Genomic DNA, 20,467 nt, shown 5'->3' on the forward strand with positions numbered 1-20,467 from the left:
CTACACGTGGGTCGTGTTCCTCCCAACCTGAAACTTAGGATCACTTATCTGATTTTACTTTACATTTTTAAGGCTTAAAAACAACCACCTAGGAGAAGGAAATGGCAACCCATGCCAGTATTTTTGCCTTGAGAATCCCATGGACAGAGGAGCCTGGTGGGCTACAGCCCATGGGGTCACACACAGTCGGGCACGCCTGCCTACACACGCACACGTGAAGCAGGCAAGCCCCTCGCACGGGAAGGGGCCTGACCGGCCGTCTGCCTGCGTTGCAGGGCTGCTTCAACGCCAGCTCCAGCAAGAAGAAGCTGGTGTCCTCCAGACGGTGAGCACGCGTTGCACGGCCAGACCACACCGGAGCACGCGCCGGGGCCCGGTCCCACCTGGGACCCACAATAAACGTGTGCGACTCACCTTAAAAAAAGATAAAAAAAACACCTAATCTTTCTTCAGTATTCAGTAAAATGTATATACATCATTTGAGGGTTAAAAACTTAAAAAAGTTAAAAATAAGGTGTACTCAAATCTAGTTTCTCTCCCTGCCTTCTCTGCCCTGTACCTTTCCTCTCCAATAGATAACCTTTTTTTGCTTTGGTTTTCTTTAGTTTTTAGTTTATTTCTTATACTTTTAAATGTGTCCTATCCATCCATCTATTCTCATCTCCTTCCCCCACCCTGCCTCCCCCACCCCGTGCTGACCAAACAGTAATTTATTCTGCACCATTTTCTCTGCTTTGTAATCTAGAGAGCAGTGTGCAGTGGAACAGAAATTCCTCATTCCTTTCACAGTTGTTCATAATGCTGCTGTGTACAGAAGTGAAAGTCGTTCAGTTGTGTCTGGCTCTTTGCGACCCCATGGACTATACAGTCCATGGACTTCTCCAGGCCAGAATACTGGAGTGGGTACCCTTTCCCTTCTCCAGGGGATCTTGCCAACCCAGGGATCAAACCCAGGTCTCCCACACTGTGGGCAGACTCTTTACCAGCTGAGCCACCAGGGAAGCCCTGTGTACAGAGACTCTGGTTTATTCCGTCAGTTGTCTGTTGATGAGTTACTCTTTCAGTGGAGCTTTTCCAGGGCAGAGTGAACATTGACCTTTGGACCTGGGGATTGACAGGAATATAGGATTTGATTGCCTAGAGTTTTGCTGTTAGTGTGGTGACCACTGACCTTAGTTCTGGTCTCAGTTTTGCAGAAAATTCTGCATTTCTTGGAAAGGGAAAGAGGACCTCCCATCAGTTGTATGTATTTTTGCTAGCTTCTAGCACCATCTGAGGCCACAGGGACCCAACTGGAAGGTCAGGCACCTCTGGAGGCCTTCTGTACACTCTGCGTGTGTGCTCAGTCGTGTCAGACTCAGGGAGTCGTGTTGGACACTGACTCCCTGGACTGTAGTCCACCAGGCTCCTCTGTGCTTGGGATTTTCTAGGCAAGGATACTGGAGTGGGTGGCCATTTCCTTCTCCAGGGGATCTCCTGACCAAGGATCGAACCCATGTCTCTTGCTTTTCCTTCGTTAGCAGGTGGCTTCTTTACCACTAGCGCCACCTGGGAAGCCCCCGTACACTGTACAGAGCCCCCTTAAAGCCTTCATTCAAGGCTGTCTTAAGCAAGTTTCTGGTTCCCAAGACTCAGCAGGAGCGAGGTACGCGCGGTGGGCGTGTGAAGGTCAGGGCTGGCCCCATGGTGGCCTTGAGCAGGGGCCCGGTGGACACCCTTCTGACAGCTTTGACAGCAGACTTAATAGCAGCCATAATTTCTCTTCACGAGCCACACTTTCTCAGAGCTTTCCTTTGGAAAAGTTTGCTTTTCATGGTTAGTGAGTTATTATTCCTCAGAGGGGAGTAAAGAGCCATTTTCAGTGGTATCGGAAACCAGAAATTCAGATGAGGGCCACACAGAGGAAAATACAGTCGGTCCATTGAGATTTACATTATACTTCTCAAAATAAGAAGCCTTCTTAAAAAAGAAGTTTGTTCTCAGTATTATCAGCTATACTTCAATTAACAAAAAACACAGAAAAAATTTATTCTACTTGGGTAAAAGGTGACTTTTTATTTATTCATTTAAAGAAAAAGGATGACTCTGAATTTGGCTCCTTCTGTGGTCACAAGTTCCCTGAAGTTACCTTTTATAAGAGGAAAATGAGTGTCACTGGGTTTAGGAGAGGAGGTGTCACGCTGATGTTCATAGCTATCATTATGTAGGAACTTTCCTGCCTTCTTTCTGATATTAAAACCAACCTCAGTTCATTTAGCCTTTGTGCTTCTGTAGGAGTGTTCATCAGGCCTTTCCATTTTTAACTTGCAGATACCTGATAGTAAGTACTGTTAATTTTGTTTGTTTGGAATGTTAAAAAAAGAATTTGTTCTCCATTGAATGTTTATTGAGTCCCTCTGTGTACCAGTCTGTTACCAGGAACTGAGAGGATATAAGATGTCAGTGATTGAACACAGGGGCTTCTGATCTAGTTGGGGACAGACAGAAAGAATGTGCAAAGTACATCATTTAGAAGGTGATAGGGGCCTTACCGAAATAAAATGTAGCAGTGAGGAAGGAATGGCAGAGCAGATGCAATTTTTATAAGAAATGAAAATAATTCAGTGTCATTATGAACATAAACTTCACTTCTTTTGTCTTTTTTGGACTAACCAAGCATTTGGATAGACAGATAATCCTTAACAAGCTGTTGACTTTTGGTTCCAGACACACAGAGGTACAGAGATGGTAAAACTCTCCTAGTAGACAGCCTAGTAGACAGACGTTGGTAGGTGCAGGAAATGGGTTTCCTGCCCTTTTCTTTTCACTGAGTTTCCCTTCTGTGAAGTGGGACTTGGGCTTCCCTGGTGGCTCAGGGGTAAAGAGCCTGCGTGCAATGTAGGAGGCTTGAGTTCGATCCCCGGGTCAGGAAGATCCCCTGGAGAAGGGAATGGCAATCCCCTCCAGTATTCTTGCCTGGGAAATCCCGTGGACAGAGGAGCCTGGTGGGCTACAGTCCATGGGGTCACACAGAGTCGGACACGACCGAGGGACTAAACCAGCATCACCACCACCAAAGTGGGACTCTGCCCCTCCCCCCTCACCATGAGACTGGGAGTTGACATCAGACACATAGAGTATGTCTAGTAGATGGAGCTTTTATGAGCTATAATATCATTATTTTTATTAGTTCAGAAACAGGAACTGTGAGCCTGTGGCTTTTCTGCTTCCTAACCTGGTCAGTATTTTCATTTGTGTACCTCCTGTGACATTGACAACCAAGTTAAATCTTGGGACATGTAATATAAACAGACATCTGTGGAGCTGGTTTTTAAGATCTCTGAGGTTCAGATACCACCTTCTTCTGAAGTAATGCTAGTATATTTCATTGGTTCTAAGATTTTAAATTTTAACCCGATTGGGAGGGGTCCTCGGATGATTGGCTCCTGCCTGTCCCTGACTGTGACCCACCACGGGTCAGAAGATGCACCTCCGTACAGGGAGCTCTGCGAGTGAAATCAGGTAATTAAATTAGTTAGTGGCGAATATGCCGTTTTTCTAGGAGGTGCAGTGGAGCGTAGAATCTGCCTGCCAGTGCAGGAGACACAGGTCAGTCCTGGGTTGGGAAGAGCCCCTAGAGAAGGAGGTGGCAGCCCACTCCAGTGTTCCTGCCTGGAGAACCCCATGGACAGGAGCCGGGTGGGCTACAGTCCGTGCGGTCGCAAAGAGCAGGACACAACCAAGTACACAGGTGCCATTTTCTGCTTCATAAGTGATTTTTGATGAAGTTTGAAAATAATCATGGTGAGTTTACTGAAACTCTTCTGCGAAAGGGAAAAAAGACAAAGTGATTTTTTTCCCTCTCTCTTAAAATTCAAGTTCAGGTTTAGGTAAGCTCTTTTTACAGCATGAATGAGGGCCTGTTCAGGAGCTTGCCGGCAGGTCTCCGGGTCCTCCTCCTCGGCGCCCCCAGCTCAGGAGCGTCTCTGGTTGGCCGTGGAGCGGCCGCAAGGGCGGCCAGCACTCTGTACACCCCTGCAGTCCTCACCCCTGGAGTGAACAGCAGGGCCGTGTGCAACGTGTGCACACAAGTTGACTCCCCTGTGACTGTCTTTGATGGGCAGATTCTGGATTCTACTTTTTTTCATAGCCATGCTGGAGCCCACCTTGCTCACATTGAGAGATATGATGACCCCCAGAGGGGGGCCATTCGAGCAGGGGTCATGGGCATTTAGTCTCCCTGATGAACCACACATTATGTTGCACCTAAAAGCAATTCTGAGTGGTGTTGAGCAATGTGTGATGCTGTTCTGATTACCAAAAGTGGGGTGAATGTGTTAATACAAATAGATATTTTTTATAACTCAAGTTTCTGTAATATATGTTGATGTAGAATATTTTTGATCAATGAGATTGATTCGTTTTTGAAAAGAATGAAAGATACTGGGAAATAAATACTGGCAGTTGTTACCTGTCTTATCTTGGGGACATGAGGTATTCCAAAATAAAAACTAGAGCCAGTGATATTTCCCTCAAAATACTATCTGGTATTTTAGAAGATAACTTTGTAATGATCCTCTGTCATTTACAACAGTACCGCTTCACACTCTTATGAGTACCTTTCATTCATATAAAAGGCCCAGGAGCCCATCATCTAGTTTTCTTTCTGATATTTTTATTACTTAGGAAGAACTGAAGCCACTAGTTTGAACAATTATACAAGTTCTCATCAGGGCAGAGAGCCCAGCTGTGACATGCTGGCATGGCCCCTCGGACTGACTGTAAGCTCATTGGGCCTCAGTGTCTTTCATGATCAAGCTGACGTGAGGAGACAAACAGGATCGTTTTGACTATCAGAACAGAGCGCTCGATGCCATACCTAGCGTGTGTCAGCTGTGGTTTAGTTGTTGACCACATTTAATACCTGAGTTACTGGTTTTATAAGTAATTTAACACTCTTCTGGACTGCAGGACTTAACAGTACACCTAGGTCAGTTTAAGCGTTCAGAATCAGCATTAAGTGTCATTACTGTTAGAAAGAACTCGTGTCTAACTTTTTGCGACCCCATAAACTGTAGCCCGTCAGCTTCCTCTGTCCATAGAATTCTCCAGGCAAGAATACTAGAGCAGGTTGCCATTCCCTTTAGAGGGGATCTTTCCGACCCAGGGATCGAACCTGCATCTCCTGCGTTGCAGGCAGATTTTCTTCACCGCTGAGCCTCCAGGGAAGCCTGCCAGTCATCCTAGGACATTGTAAAGACCCATGTTGGTAAAATGTGTTTTAAAATACTGAATATGTTTTCAGCATCCTTAAAGTAAATAATCTGGTCTCCTGTTTGTTTTGTTTCCATTTTCATTTACCTTTGCTGAACAAGGTAAATAATTAAGATGAGAAAATAATGATAAGTTTCATATTGTGGCTTGAATTTTGCAATCTCAGTATTGTACTTCTGAAAAGACATGGCCGAGCTATAAAATTAAATGAAGTATATACTTGGGAAAACAAAAGTTTTCTTTCTCTGTGTTTTTTTCTGAGACCTTTGATAGAAATAATAAAATAAATGTGGTAGTTCCATCAAAAATATTCAGATACACTCGTAGACTTCCTTAGGGTATATATATATTAATGAGAAATAGTTCTACCTTTCTGTCAAAGGCCTGTCACGTGAGAGTTGTGCTTAATATGTAATGAATCTTTATAAAGTTCTTAAGCTAATTTTGTTCGGCTTTAAAATTCTTTGTGCCATTCTGTCTGTCTGTCGCTTTTGTTTTTTGTGTATGGCTTTTTGGAGAGAGTGGGGCAGCTTGACCACAGGGGTCAGCTACTGCCCTTGAGAGGGGAGGGCACCTGGGATCCCAGCTTCTGTGAAGTCGCCATCCACACAGAAGTTTGATGAATAGTCCTGTCTTTTCCTGTTGAGATTTAAAGCCCAGTTTGGTTGGTAGTAAAGAGAGTGCTTAGAATGTATGGGAGAGAGAGACAGAGACAGAGAGAGAGAGACAAAGAGACAGAGAAACAGAGAGACAGAGACAGAGAGACGGAGAGACAGAGAGACAGAGACAGAGAGACGGAGACACAGAGAAACAGAGAGATGGAGAGACAGAGACACAGAGAGACGGAGAGAGAGAGACAGAGAGACAGAGACAGACAGAGAGACACAGACACAGAGAGACAGAGACAGACAGAGACAGAGAGACGGAGACACAGAGAGAGACAGACACAGAGAGACAGAGAGATGGAGACACAGAGAGAGACAGGGACACAGACACTGGGGGAGGAGACACACAGGTGTGAGGAGGTGAGTTTTAGGGTGAAGGAAGCACGGGTACATGAACCTTTTTTTTCCTCTCCAATCATAGAACTGAAGAAGGGCGGGAACAGACCTGCTGAAGGAAGGAGACAGGGTTCTGGGACACCCTCCCCGAGCGGGTGGCCTTGCCGCTGGTCCCAGCGGAGCGGGGGCGCTGGCCTTTGGAAGGTCCTTCGGGCTGGGCGGGCCGCCCCAGCCCCGGGCCTGAGTGGTGGCGATGCCGGCCGCCCGCGGGCCTCAGGAGCCGCATCCTCCGCCTGGTGTCTGAGCGTGTGCACATGTCTGTTTGCAGGTGGCAGAGACAAGCGCGGGGGTCCCATCCTTACCTTCCCGGCCCGCAGCAACCATGACAGAATACGGCAGGAGGACCTCCGGAGGCTCATCTCCTACCTGGCCTGTATCCCCAGGTGAGTGCGGGAGGCCTGGCCGCTCGCCATCCATCAGGCCCCTCCCGGGAAAACAGCCCCCCGGAGCCCGGGGCCCAGCCAAGCGTTGCCACGGTGAAATCACATTCTTGCTCCCTGTTTCCCTTCCGCGATGCTTTCCCTCCTGGGTGTGGGGTGGGCTGCCCCCCCGGGCTGGCACGTGAGGATGTGGTGCCCGAGGCAGCAGTGGCGCAGAGGCAGTGGGGGCCCTGATCCGAGACTGCTTCGTGGATCCTCGGGGTGCAGGCAGATGTAACATGCCCACTGCAGGGGACTGGTGACCGTCCCCGACCCACTTAGGTTGGCACCAGCCAGGGAGACAGCCCTGTCCTCTGGTGGCCCCCTCCTCACCGTGGCTGTGGCAAGTCAGCTTTGGTCTGGACAGTCTGACCTTCAGAGGGAGCTCCTAGGTTTTTCTTTGCGTTCTTGTGTGTCCTTTGTGGGAAAGCTATCACACGTCATGAATGACACATGAATGGGCCCTTAATGGGCTTAAAAACGTGGAAAACGTTTCCCCCTTTGTCTTACCCTGGTATTTCCTTGAACTGTTGAAGTCATAGAGTTGGAAAGAGTCTTAGAAGTTATTTACTTCTCTGTCACATAAATGTGGCGTAGTTTGTGGCCACCTCTTACTGAGCTCGTTCTGTGTGCCGTGTGCTGTGCTAATGACGACAGAGAGAGAGAGAGAGAGAGGACAGTGCAGGAGAATAAGGAAATCCCTGCACCCTAGATGATACTTGTCTTAGAGTTTAAATGAACAGCTTAAATGAACAAGTTTAAAGGAACATGACTTTCATCCAGGTGAGCTTTTAAAAGCAGTTACGTTGTTGTAATTCTGGATATAACTTTGGCAACTTGCTTGCTTTTTGTTCTTGAAGTCTGTATTGATTGTAAATATTAAAAAATTTCCTTTTTCATTGATGTTATAGAAAAATTGATTCATGTATATTGTCGATCACCTGATGACCCACTTTAAACGGAGACACAAAACTTTGTCCTGGGGATTGCGTAAACAGAACTGGAGGGAAGCAGGCACCCTTGGGCCTGTCCACCGGCTCCGACAATGTCACTTTCTGCCCATCTCATCTGCTTTCCTCGGAAAATAGACTATATCGCCAGCATCCTCTTGTTTCTCTCTAATGTGACCCTCCAACCCCTGAGCACAGTTAGTTCACTTCATTTCTTGGATTTGCCTCTGTATTTACAATTCTGGACAATAGGAAATGCCATTTTCTTGTTCTTGGCTCATTTAATGAGCAGGTAAGAGAGATGATGCATTTATCCACTAATAACGGAGGAAGATTTCACAGTGGTCCAAAGAGCAGTGGCAGTAAAGAGATTCCTCTCCAGGCCCACTCAGGTCCTCCAGTGACTGGAAAAGAGCCACGCTGCCCCCAGGGGGCCTGCAGAGGTGGGAGCACTCCTGCTTTAGCCAAAGGGATCAGTGATCATCATCAGAAGATTCAGGGTGTGAGAATTTGGTGGGACCTACCTACGGCTTGCTTGTTGTTAATTTCTGAGTCTGATGATTTGTTGTTAGTTGCAGAGTGATATAAACAGTCCTGGACAGTGGAGGGGGGGTCCCTGTGGGACTCCTGTCTCAGTCCACCACCATCCACCCCTCCCCACATTTTCTGTGAAGCGAAGGAGCCTCTGGCTACCCCTTGGCCACACAGTCCCAGATGTGGAGAGAGTGCTGTCCAGGAAAAGTGTGTGGGCAGAGTCAGACAGGCTGGCCTGGTGACTTACATTTATGGGTTTTCTGATTTATGTGATAGTAACCTGCACTTCTCGGATCATCGTGTGAAGGAAGATTATGTACACGAGTGCCCGGCTTGGTATCTGCCCACGCTAGCTGCCTCAGCTGTAGTACAGTAACGTCCATCTTTCAGATTTGCTTTCCGTTGTTTTCCTTCTTGCCATGCGTTCTAGAGCCGGATCTTCTTGTCTGTTTTTTTCTGCGTGGCTTCCTGATTGTCTTTCCGCTAGAACGTGGCCTCGGAGATAAACATCAGTGTGATCTGAGCGGCAGTGACTAGTTTTGAATATTGTTATTTGGGACACCTTCCCTTCCCCTCTCCCTTTCTAAGGAAACAAAACAGTGAGAGTAGTAGACTGACTTTCATATGATTAATTTGCGAGGAAACTTTTCCATGAAATGAGTAGGAGAGAAATCAGAGTGGAACTTCTTGCTGGCGTACGTGGGACTCCCGCACAGAGATGAAGTCACATTAATCTTGGTATATCTCTAGTTGTTTGTTGCTCTTAACACATGAAGTATGCTAACTAGAATGTTTTGTCTTCTTTAGAATGATTTATAGTAGCTAGGGTTTCCCAAGTGGCTGAGTGATAAAGAGTTCACTTGCCAAATGCAGGAGATGCAGGAGACATGGGTTCAATCCCTGGGTCGGGCAGATCCCCTGAAGGAGGAAATGGCAACCTGCTCCAGTATTCTTGCCTGGGAAATTCCATGGGCAGTGGAACCTGGTGGACTACAGTCCATGGGGTCACAAAGAGCCAGACACAGCTGAGCATGCGCACGCACATATACATAGCAACTAGATGGATAAATCACTCTTTGGTCACCAGTGAAATCATGTGAAACTCTGAGCTGATTCATTCATGAATATTCATATAAGAAGATACCTTCTTCATCTACGAAATGAAGAAAGAAGATTTTCTTCTAGAGACCTGCATTGAAAAAGGACTTTAGTTTTATCTATGTGTATTTTTTAAAATCTCACAGCTAAAGTGAAGCTTTTAGGTAAAACTGCTATAAAATACCTTGGTTAATAAGTTTCACTTTCCGATGAGCAGTGTGTTGGAGGTGGAGGCATGGCCCAGAGCCCTTGTGTAGCAGCCGTACTTGTTCACTGGATGCTCAGAAGTTAGGGCGGGCTTTGGGGATGTTTGCACATCACTGCTTTCTTAATGCCTGACTTTCAGCTTGTAAAGACAGATGGGTGGGAAGCCTGGGCACTCCCGGCCTGGCTGGTCTGCTGCTCGCGTTCCTTGGAGTCCCTGGTGGGAACTTGTGAGTTGGATCTCGGAGGCAGGTGACTAGTTAAGCCTTCCATACACCGTGCAAGCTCACGGCGCCTTTTGCTTGTGTCTCTCCCCAGCTCGTTCCTTTTGTTAAGCCTGGAGTTACTCAGGATTCCTTCTAAGCCCCTGTCAAGTGGAGCGGCTTTGTAGTTTTATGTACACACTGCACAGGGCTCTGAACAGAGAGACAGGCTGCCAGAGAATTGACCTCGATGAGGGGAAGACCGATAAAGCCCAGGCCCTAAACAGCAGCTGGTCGCAACCATCGAACCCAGTGCTGCAGTCTGACCATCTCTGGGGCGCGTCTCTGGTGTGCAGCAGCGGGACCTGAGGGTCTGAGCCCCGGTCCTCACTCGGCAGCAGGCATGGATGTCCTCCGGGGTCTGGAGCCCCGGTCCTCACTGGGCAGCAGGCATGGATGTCCTGCCTCTCAGGCCGGTCGAGCCCCAAGGACCTGCCGAGCCCAGAAGTTTCTACGGAATGGACTCCTGCGGATAGCAGACCCCATTAGTGTCCGAGGAAGGCCAGGCCGCTTCATTTCAGTGACTTGGGAGATTTCAGGAGACATTTCTGGGAGTGCCAGCTGCCTCTAAGGATTTATGAAGGAGGCTGAGACACTCCCCAGATCCTGGCCCGGGACCTGCTTGAGACAGGAAAAGTGATTCCGTGAGGAGCAGGGTGGCCTCTCTTTAAGTTCATGGTCATACAGACGCGAATCAGATCACTCCTCACCGCGCCCCACGCTGGAGCGAGGAGCTGGCGCCACTGGGGCAGTCTGTGTTCCCGGGGCTGTGAGCCGTCACCTGCCCAGGTCCTGTCACCGCAGACTTTCTGGGCATGTTTTGGTGATGGGCCTCTTGCACTGCTGTGATTGTTGCAGGAACCTGGAGTGTCAGTTATTCTAATGCTGAGAGTCCAGATGAGGGAAAAAATGGTATGTGTGGGAGTGGGGAGGGCAGGAAGGCAGAAGAGCGCATGCAAGGGAGCGGGAGATTGACTTAAATTTAGTTGAGATCATGGGTGGTTTTGTTTTTTTTGGGTGTCTACAGTGGGCTCACTTTATTGAAAAAAAAATTTTAATTACAATTTTTTCAGTATAGTTGACTTACAATATTTGTGTTAGCTTTAGTTGTACAGCAGGGTTATTCAGCTATACATATATATAATATGTGTGTATATATATATATATTTGTTTTTCAGGTTATTTTCCATTGTAGGTTGTTACAAGATACTGAGTGTAGTTCCCTGTGCTCCGCAGTAAACCCTTGTAGTTTATCTGTTTTATGCATAGTAGTTTGTATCTGTTAGTCCCCATCTCCTAATTTATCCCTGCCCGTCTCCCTTTTTCCTTTGGTTGCTGTGAGCTTGTTTTCTATGCCTGTGATTCTGTTTCTGTTTTGTATATAGATTCATTTGTTTTATTTTTTAGATGCCACATGTTAAGTGGTACCATTTGATATTTGTCTTTATATGACTTCACTTAGGATATTCTCTTGGTTCATCAGTGTCGTTTCAAATGGCAGTATTTCTTTGTTTCTTGCGGTTGAGTAATACTCCATTGTGAGTATGTGTATATATACCACACCTTTATAAGCCAGTGCTCTGTTGATGGTCACCTGGGCTGTTTCCATGTCTTGGCTATTGTTCATTGTGCTGTTATGAACATTCGGGTACACCCCTAATTTTTGAATTAGAGTTTTCATTTTTCTCTGTATGTTTGTCCTGGAGTGGGGTTGCTGGATCATATGGTGACTCCCTTTTTAGCTTTTGAGGCGCCTCTGTACTCTTTTCCGTGTGGCGGTCCCAGCATCACCACCAATGGTGTGGGAGGGCTCCCTTTGCTCCACACCCTCTCCAGCATGTTTGTAGACTTTTTGATGACGGCCATTCTGACTGGTGTGAGGTGCTACCTCATTGTAGTTTTGATTGCACTTCTCTAATAATTAGCAGCATTGAGCATTTTTTCATCTGCCTGTTGGCCGCTATCTGTATGTCATCTTTGGAGAGATGTCTGTTTAGGTCTTCTGCCCTTTTTTTTAAATTAACTTGTTTGTTTTTTTGATACTGAGTTGTATGAGCTGTTTGTATATTTTGGATATGAACCCCTGTCAGTCACATGATTTGTAAATATTTTCTCCCATTCTGTAGGTTGTCTTTTTGGTTTGTTGGTGGTTTTCTTTGCTATGCAAAAGCTTTTAGGTTGGTTTAGGTCTCATTTGTTTAGCTTTGCTTTTGTTTCTTTTTCCTTGGGAGATCGATCTAAGAAAGTACTGCAGTTTATGTCAGAGAATGTTTTGCCTGTTTTCTAGGAGTTTTATGATGTCATGTCTTACAGTCCTTTAAACTATTTTGAGTTTAATTTTTGTATATGATGTGAGGGGGGAACTATGGAGTTTTAACCCATTTTATGGACACTTTGACTTTTGTTTCTTCTATTTTTTTTTAACTTAAAATTTTATCTATTTATTTATGGCTGTGCTGGGTCTTCATTGTTTTTAGGGCTTTCCTCTAGTTGTGGCAAGCCAAAGCTACTCTCTGATTTTGGTGCATGGGCTTCTCGTGGCAGTGGCGCCTCTTATTGTGCAGCGCGGACTCTGGAACACAGGCTCAGTAGTTGCGGCATGTGGGTTAGTTGCTATGCAGCACGTGGGATCTTCCCTGACCAGGAATTGAACCTGTGTCTCCTGCACTGGCCGGTGGATTCTTGACCATTGAGCCACCGGGGAAGCCCTTGTTTTTTTGTTTATTGCAGACATGCTTTATGTACCGGAGAAGGCGATGGCACTCCACTCCAGTACTCTTGCCTGGAAAATCCCATGGACTGGGGAGCCTGGTGGGCTGCAGTCCATGGGGTCGCTAAGAGTCGGGCACGACTGAGCGACTTCACTTTCACTTTTCACTTTCATGCACTGGAGAAGGAAATGGCAACCCACTCCAGTGTTCTTGCCTGGAGAATCCCAGGGACGGGGAGCCTGGTGGGCTGCTGTCTATGGGGGACTGAAGTGACTTAGCAGCAGCAGCAGCTCTATATACATTTCTTGTGTCCTCAGAGGTTGAGATTTAATAAAGTTCATAATTTTTATGTCATCATTGAGGACATTCTTAATAGAAACCAGCTCTTTTGTTTAATAGCTCGAACTTGGAGAGAAGACTACAGCGACTTCTAGTGTTGCCTTGACCTGTTGCTACGAGGCAACCGTGTTCTCTGTGGCCTGTGCACTCTCAGTGCAGCCGGCTGACAAAGACAAATGAGACACAGTAACCCCATGAAAATAGGTGTACCCCCAGACCCTGCCAGACGGGGTGTCCCCCGGGGCTGGTGAACCACGCCTGAGAAGCTTCGAGGGAACTCAGGGTCCCAGGCAGGTTAAAGGGAATAAACTGGGACATTGAAAAGCTCGCACGCGCTGATGGGAGTGACCCCAGCTCCCCGTTGCCCTGGGGCCTGGGTGACCGCTGTGCCCGGCCCCGCACGCGCTGTCGGGGTTCCCTCCCTGTCTGACTCTGTCCTGTCTAGTGGCCCTTTACCCTCCCTCGGCAGCGTGTGTGCCCAGTTAATGCACACGAGGCCAGAGAGGTGGGCAGGGTGGTGTCACTGCCTTTCTCCTAAGGAGAAGACAAGATGCAAAAGCTGTGGACACAGCATGAAGACTTGAACACTTTGGGGGCTGAACCCTGTGCGGGCACGGTTAGTCTGTTCCGTTCAGGCACCAGGGAGGGCGAGACACGGCTAAGACCCACGCGCTCTCGGTACAGGTTCTGCATCCAGCGGCTCCCTGGGTACCAGCGCTGGCTGGCCAGGCAGTGGGCGGAGGCACCCGCCCCGCCAGCAGCAGGATGACGGAGGCAGAGCCCGCCTCTCCGGGCCGCCTCCGACCAGACACAGGGGCGAGCCCTGACGTGGTGTCAACCTGCCTTTTCTTTCTCTCCAGTGAAGAAGTCTGCAAGCGAGGGTTCACGGTGATTGTGGACATGCGCGGGTCCAAGTGGGACTCCATCAAGCCGCTGCTGAAGATCTTACAAGAGTCCTTCCCCTGCTGCATCCACGTCGCGCTGATAATCAAGCCAGACAACTTTTGGCAGAAACAGAGGACTAATTTTGGCAGTTCTAAGTTTGAATTTGAGGTAACTTCCCCGTGTAGCCAGACCAACTCAACTAGTAGGTGTGGTTTATAAAAGCTTTTCTGTCATCATTGCAGGCTGGTTATAGATGTTTCAAAACCATGTATCCAGCAAAAGCTGCATATCTTAGTTACATGTGACGTGTAAAGTTAGTCATTATGTTAAATAAGACAGTCAGGTTGGTTTGTCACCTTATCTCCATGGGGGTTTAGGTTCCAGGCCTCTTGTCTCTGGGCGATGGGGTTGCTGGGGTGTAACCTTTGTGTCTTAGAAGCCTGTTTCCCTTCACTTTGTGGGATAAAATAGCTTTACTGTTGAGCACAGTGGCTTTAGGTGGCTTCCGAGTCCTCACTGTTAACCTCAGCCGTGGAAATGAGGGAATGATAGGGAGAAATTCCCAACCTCAGAGTTCCTGAGGAGATGTGTGGGAGAGACTGACTTTTTATCGCATCCTTAATTAATGCTGGAGCGAACCATCTGCTCTGTATTTCATACATCAGGTCTCATTTATGAAAAGGGAGCGATTCCTTTAAGCCCCGGGCGGAGCCCTGGGTGCAGTTAGCACACAAGGTCACTGTCTCCCAGACAGTGTAAAACAGCCCTCAGCCTGCCGACTGCCTCTCCTTCCCCTGGCACCTCCTCTTCTTAGGCTCCCAGGCTTCTGACAGGCTCTGATGCAGTTGGTTTCATGAGAGTATTAATGGGGAGAAAGTACTCTGGCCAGCTGGAAACTTGATTCGTGCCATATTGTGTAATAAAATTTAAATATTTCCTAATTATAAATGCTAATTTTTAGTTGACTAGATGGTTCATCTAGCCACTTGCCCAAACATTAGGTTGCAGTGAGCATATTCATGTATTTTCAGGTTAACAACAATACTAGTATTAAACATATCACACAATATTAATTCTTAAGCTTGATGTTACATGTTACACCTTTCAGAATCTTTTCATGCATACACAAATTGCATTTTAAAATTTGGTTCCTTGGTACTGATTTGCAACCTGAAATCTGCATGTAGTTTTTGAATTTGAAACCACACTCAAGAGGTTTAGGTGAAAGGTGAAACCAGTAAGCCTTTATCTTCACACACAAGACGAAGTGAGTTTAGAGGACAGTTTGTCGGATATTAGTTCTTTCATGACACAGAATGTAAAATGTGTTGTATTTGATGATACACATTTTAAGCAGACATAACAGTTTGTTGGTGTAAGGTCTGTAGGTGTTTGCGCATTTCACCATGCTGTGTCCCTCTGAGCCTTTAAAGTTTCCTGCCCTGGTTTTTCTGTTGACCTGCTCTCTACGTTATCACCTGCTTCTGTCCGTGAAGTAATTGCTCCATGGATGTTTTTAAAGTCTGGGCAGATGAGACAGAAATGAACCTACGGTCACATTTCAGGCTAAAGTGCTGGGCCGGGAGCCACCGCTCTTTCTAGCTCTGCCTCTTTTTGCCATTTCTTAGGTCAAACGTCACAGAGACGCAGCTGTAGGTTTCTCTAAGACTAGAGGTAACAGAGCTGGGGCTACATAAGCCTTTCTTTGTATTATCTTTTGGTTCTAGGCCACATTTTTTTTTCTCTTTTCCTTTGTCTTCATCTTTAACTCCCCTTCCTTACGTTTTCCTTGAGGCCCCATAACTAACATTAACTGCGTCACACTCTGTTAGGCTGAGATGAAGCTTCCTCGCCTAGGTTGTAATTGGCTGGAGCCTCGTGAGCGTTAGATTGTTATGTAGGTGATGTGCAAGCCGTGTGTGGTTGAGACTTCGCCTTCCAGTGCAGGGGGTGCGGGTTCGATCCCTGGTTGAGGAGCTAACATCCCGCATGCCTTGAATCCAGAAGACCAAAACATAAAACAGGAGCAATATTGTAGCAAATTCAGTGAAGACTTTAAAGATGATCCACATCAAAAAAAAAAAAAAATTAAACAAAAATCTGTGCTGCTTAGAGTCACAATGGATCTCTGCAAGTGAATGAAACATTTGTTCTCTCTCCAGCTTTGTGAGAAGGGCTCTGCCAGCTTTCTTGCTAACCCTTGAGCATTTTCTAAATTTTTAAAAAGTCGCTCACGTTCCAGTGTGCCTAACGTAGTGAGTTAATTTCCACATTCTTGGAAAGAAATTGACTTTCTTTAGCTGTCATGAAATTTATGATTCTATTATTTTAGGTTTTCCAACTAACAGCCATGTGTTGCTCTAATGAATTTGTCTTTCACTGAGTGTACTAATGCTTCTTTTCATTTACATTTGTTTTAATGGGGCCAGCACAAGGTATGTTATGTTTTCTATAAGTGGATTACTTGCTTCAAGTTTAAAAATCTGTGGTTAAGCGTTACAATGTGGTTAAGCATTATGATAAGACCACGTAAGACAGGTTCATCTTCTCACACGTGATTTTCTTTCCCCTTAAGACAAATATGGTCTCTTTAGAAGGCCTTACCAAAGTAGTTGATCCTTCTCAGCTAACGCCCGAGTTTGACGGCTGCCTGGAGTACAACCACGAAGAATGGATTGAGATCCGACTTGCTTTTGAAGACTATATTAGCAACGCGACCCACATGCTCTCTCGGCTGGAGGAGCTCCAGGACATCCTCGCCAAGAAGGAATTGCCCCAGGATTTGGAGGGGGCGCGGAACATGATTGAGGAGCATTCCCAGCTGAAGAAGAAGGTGATTAAGGCCCCCATAGAGGACCTGGACCTAGAGGGACAGAAGCTGCTGCAGAGGATTCAGAGCAGCGACAGCTTTCCCAAAAAGAACTCTGGCTCAGGCAACGCAGACCTGCAGAGCCTCTTACCCAAGGTGTCCGCCATGCTGGACCGGCTGCACTCGACGCGGCAGCATCTGCATCAGATGTGGCACGTGCGCAAGCTGAAGCTGGACCAGTGCTTTCAGCTGAGGCTGTTCGAGCAGGATGCTGAGAAGGTAGCCGATGGGGCGGGGGGTGCTACAGTGCTTCCTGGAGGGAGGCTGCCTGGGTCGCTGGGTCTGAGCACCCGAGGCCGGTTTGGTCGGGAGAAAGGGAGGGAAGAAAGGGCTGGGGAGGGGCGAGCCACCCACATGGCCTGGGTCAGAGACCAGCAGTGTCAGTTCAGAGCTCTCCCCTCAGTCTGCTTCCCAGCGTCTCTCATCGCGCGTGCAGGGCTCTTCTAGAAACCTGGAGTGGTTAATTACTGATGGTCTGGTTTAAAATGCCTGTAAGATAGGTGCGGATATTTTCAGTTAAAAGAGTGAAAACTTTATATTCTTGAAAGCAGTAATTATGCATGTATTTTTGTAATACTTGCTCTTCCACCCAGAAAAGCCAGTGAGAAAACACCCTTCAGATCCGTTATTGAATTTGTTTTCACAATAAAAGGCGAATAATGAATTAAGAATAATAGCTTCTGGGAAATAACAGGCAGTAATTACTTACGGTTTCCTGTCAAACCAGCAGGTCAGAATGAGCTCTTGTCTGTCTCAGCAACGTGAAAACAGGACACTTACTTAGAGGAAAGGGTTGCAAGCCGTGAATGTGGGTGGATTGATCTGTGTTAATCTAAGCTCACTGAATTCTTTTCAAGGACAGGAAAATATTTATAAAGTTAAGAAAGTCTATTAAAGTCTTTGATATAAAGGGATCTTTTGAAAGGTGATAGTCCAGCCCTATTATCCCGTACTATTATTTGGTAAGCTTCTAAGCTCTATTTGTTTAAGTTGACCCTTAAATAGCATGGGGGTTGGGGTGTTGACCCTCATGCAGTTGAAAATCCAGGAACTGTGCTCTCTGCCTCTAAAACAAAGGAGTTGATAAATGACTCACCCAAGGATGAGAAGCTGAAACAGTTTGGTAGAATCAAGGCTCCAGTCCTCAGTTCTTTTGATTCCATATATTGTGATCTCCAGTTGAACACAGCTTTTTGCCACACTTAAAGACGTGTAAAATGAAAATACAGGTTTTTCATTTATTGAAAATTACAGATACTTCATTTATCTGCATGTAAGTAGACCCGTGCATTCAAATCAGGTTGTTCAAGGTTCAGCTGTAGTGCCTTGTCAGAGATGCTAGAAAATCTTCCTTTCAGTTACTCAGCGAGCAGGTGACTGTCCCTAGGTTCTGTTCACATCACGGAAGCAGCGTTAATTGACAATCATTTCTTTTCCCTTAAATGTTTTCTTGGGAACAGTGTAGTTAATATCCTTTTCCAGGTAGCATCTGTATTGAATCTTAAGAGAGATGTCATTGTTAAGGTTTTCCCCATTTCTTTTTATTTTTATGGTAAATTTTATTGTTTGCACAGGAATTTTTTTTTTTTTTAATTCTTCTTGCCTTAAACAGCATAATCTCTTAGTTATTGAAGTTGCCATCAGTAATCTGTGGGCAGAGCAAAACCCATCCAGAGACCTGTAGGTTTGTAATTTCATCTAACGGGTCTCTAATTGAAGAGCACTGTGGCTAATTATGTGGTTCAGCATAGCAGAGAGTCAGAAGATTGGAGTTTTAATCAGCCTGGGGTATCTGAATGACCTGTCCTTACGATGTATCTACTTCTTAATTCCTCATCTGTCTAAGGAGCACCCTAGGTAAGATTGTCTAGTAGCTCCTGCATGTTCAGAACTGTGACTTGGTAGCTGTCTAGAGTCTTCTGGGCTCCAGCGCTGCAGGGGTTGTTGGTGAAAGGACACCGCCCTTTCTTGGTTTGGTCCGGTTCCTGGGCCTGTGTCAGGCCTTTCTCGGGAGTGATCCCAGGTTGTCTTTTTTCATCCCGGTAGATGTTTGACTGGATCACACACAACAAGGGCCTGTTTCTGAACAGCTACACCGAGATTGGGACCAGCCACCCTCACGCCATGGAGCTCCAGACCCAACACAACCACTTCGCCATGAACTGCATGGTAAGACATGGGGCGCAGGGGTGTCCTGCTGCTGAGCTTACTTTAACAGACTGGGGCGGGGGTGGTATTTACACGGCTCCTTCGCAGCATGCTGCCCGGAGTCCCTGCAGGGTCTTCTGATGACCCAGTGGAGCAGCTGACCTCCAGTCTGGGAGGTTCTCTGTGGCAGCAGTGTTTAGGTAGCTTGTTTTTAAGTTTGTAAGCAAACAGAAGTGAAAACAAGCAAACCAACCAGTGAAACTTGAACCAGTTCACTTGGCCAGGCCCACATGCATGGATTTGATGCTGGCTGCTGAACTGTCCCTCTCGGGAGCCTGCGGGGCTCTTTTCAGAGGCTGAGTCACGTGAACCAACCCGCTGTCAATTTGCTGGCAGCCCTTCATGATGAAGACGTAAGCCAGCCTGCCACCCTTCTCAGGGGCATCCTCCAGTTCTCCTAAAACGTGAGCCTTCCTCCCAAGTTGAGTGGAGGGCCGTGGTCTGACAGCAGTCTTTCCCACAGTCCTGTGGCTCTCTGGATGACCTTGGCCTGTTGTGATATGATTGGGGTTGCTGCAAGATTGCAGTGTAAAATCCCCTGAAAGAACCCAACAGTGAATTTTAAATAACAGTCTTAGTATGGTTCTGGAATTAATATAACTAAAACAAAGCTATACGTTGTTCTGTAGGACGTAGGGTTCCTTCTGTGGAGAGTTTCTCTAGAAAGTTTCACTTTAGAGACATTTTTGGTGTGGACTTTGAGCCCGACCTGTGGAGGTTAGTTAGCCCTCTTTGCCTGGTAACTTGTGTCTAAAGTGCATTGAAATGATACAAAGATGGGATCATTGTTTAAATTAGTTCAGTAAGAGGCCATTTCATTAGAGTTCAGTCTACAAAGTATTCCACTTCGGATAGTTTCAAAAAAAACATTCAGCAATTAATATTTTTGTAACAGACACTATCCCAAAAGTCTGATACTGTTCTTGGGTTTGAGATAAGAGAATTTTGGGGTTAAAGATTGAGCCTGGATATAGATGAGGAGAATAAAAATGGGGCTTTATGGAAAGTGTCTTAGAAGACTTTTTTCCTAACAATTCCCTATCAGTTTTTCAAAATATTCAGAAACTTCAACTAAGAACAAAAGACAGATTCAGTCCACCATTATCACATACTTTAAAAACTAGAATACTGAAATGTATTTTATAAAAACTAAAAAGGAGCAGAAAGGGTCCTCTCCCTTCCCCAGTGTTGCTAGTGATTAGGAATCAGCAGAAGACGAAGAAGACAGGCATATGGGTTATGAATGTAGAGGTTTTTAATTCTGACTTCTCTTTACTGGGTGACCTTGGGTAGCCTGTTTCATCTTTTTGAGCCTCAGTTTCCTAATCTCTAATATGAGGATAATCTCTACCTAACATGATGTTGCATTAGTTTACTTACCAAGTTTGTGTAAGACAACAAGAGGAATTTATCAAGTAAGTACTTCATAAATGGTAGTTGCTACCAGGAATGTTATCAGCTCATTAAAAATACTGTCAGTAGTTTTAGTATATTATGGTAAGTAAGAAACTCTTAAAGGTATGGGTAATACCTTTTTTTTTTAGGTCTAAGTATATTTTCTATTTTACTATGATGCACTTCTATCATTCCTCTAAGTAAAACTTTTAATTAAAAAAGGCTATAGTCTCCTGTGCATTGCAGGGTGACAATTGTTGGGGGCGCTTTGCAGGCCT

The 20,467-nt window shown here is 46.1% G+C and overlaps 1 protein-coding gene across 4 annotated transcripts in view; it reads left to right on the forward strand.

Annotated features, from left to right (window-relative positions):
• The window catches only part of TRIO (trio Rho guanine nucleotide exchange factor), a 355,050-nt gene that overhangs the window by 128,521 nt on the left and 206,062 nt on the right, over window positions 1-20,467 (forward strand). For all 4 annotated transcript variants that reach the window (XM_070476498.1, XM_070476500.1, XM_070476499.1 and 1 more), the window contains exons 3-6: window positions 6,583-6,697; window positions 13,693-13,885; window positions 16,293-16,805; window positions 18,633-18,755. In XM_070476498.1, the coding sequence (XP_070332599.1) occupies window positions 6,583-6,697; window positions 13,693-13,885; window positions 16,293-16,805; window positions 18,633-18,755 (944 nt within the window). The remainder of the gene's footprint in view (window positions 1-6,582; window positions 6,698-13,692; window positions 13,886-16,292; window positions 16,806-18,632; window positions 18,756-20,467) is intronic.

Source organism: Odocoileus virginianus, chromosome 14 (assembly GCF_023699985.2).
Source record: "Odocoileus virginianus isolate 20LAN1187 ecotype Illinois chromosome 14, Ovbor_1.2, whole genome shotgun sequence".
Lineage (NCBI taxonomy): Eukaryota > Metazoa > Chordata > Mammalia > Artiodactyla > Cervidae > Odocoileus > Odocoileus virginianus.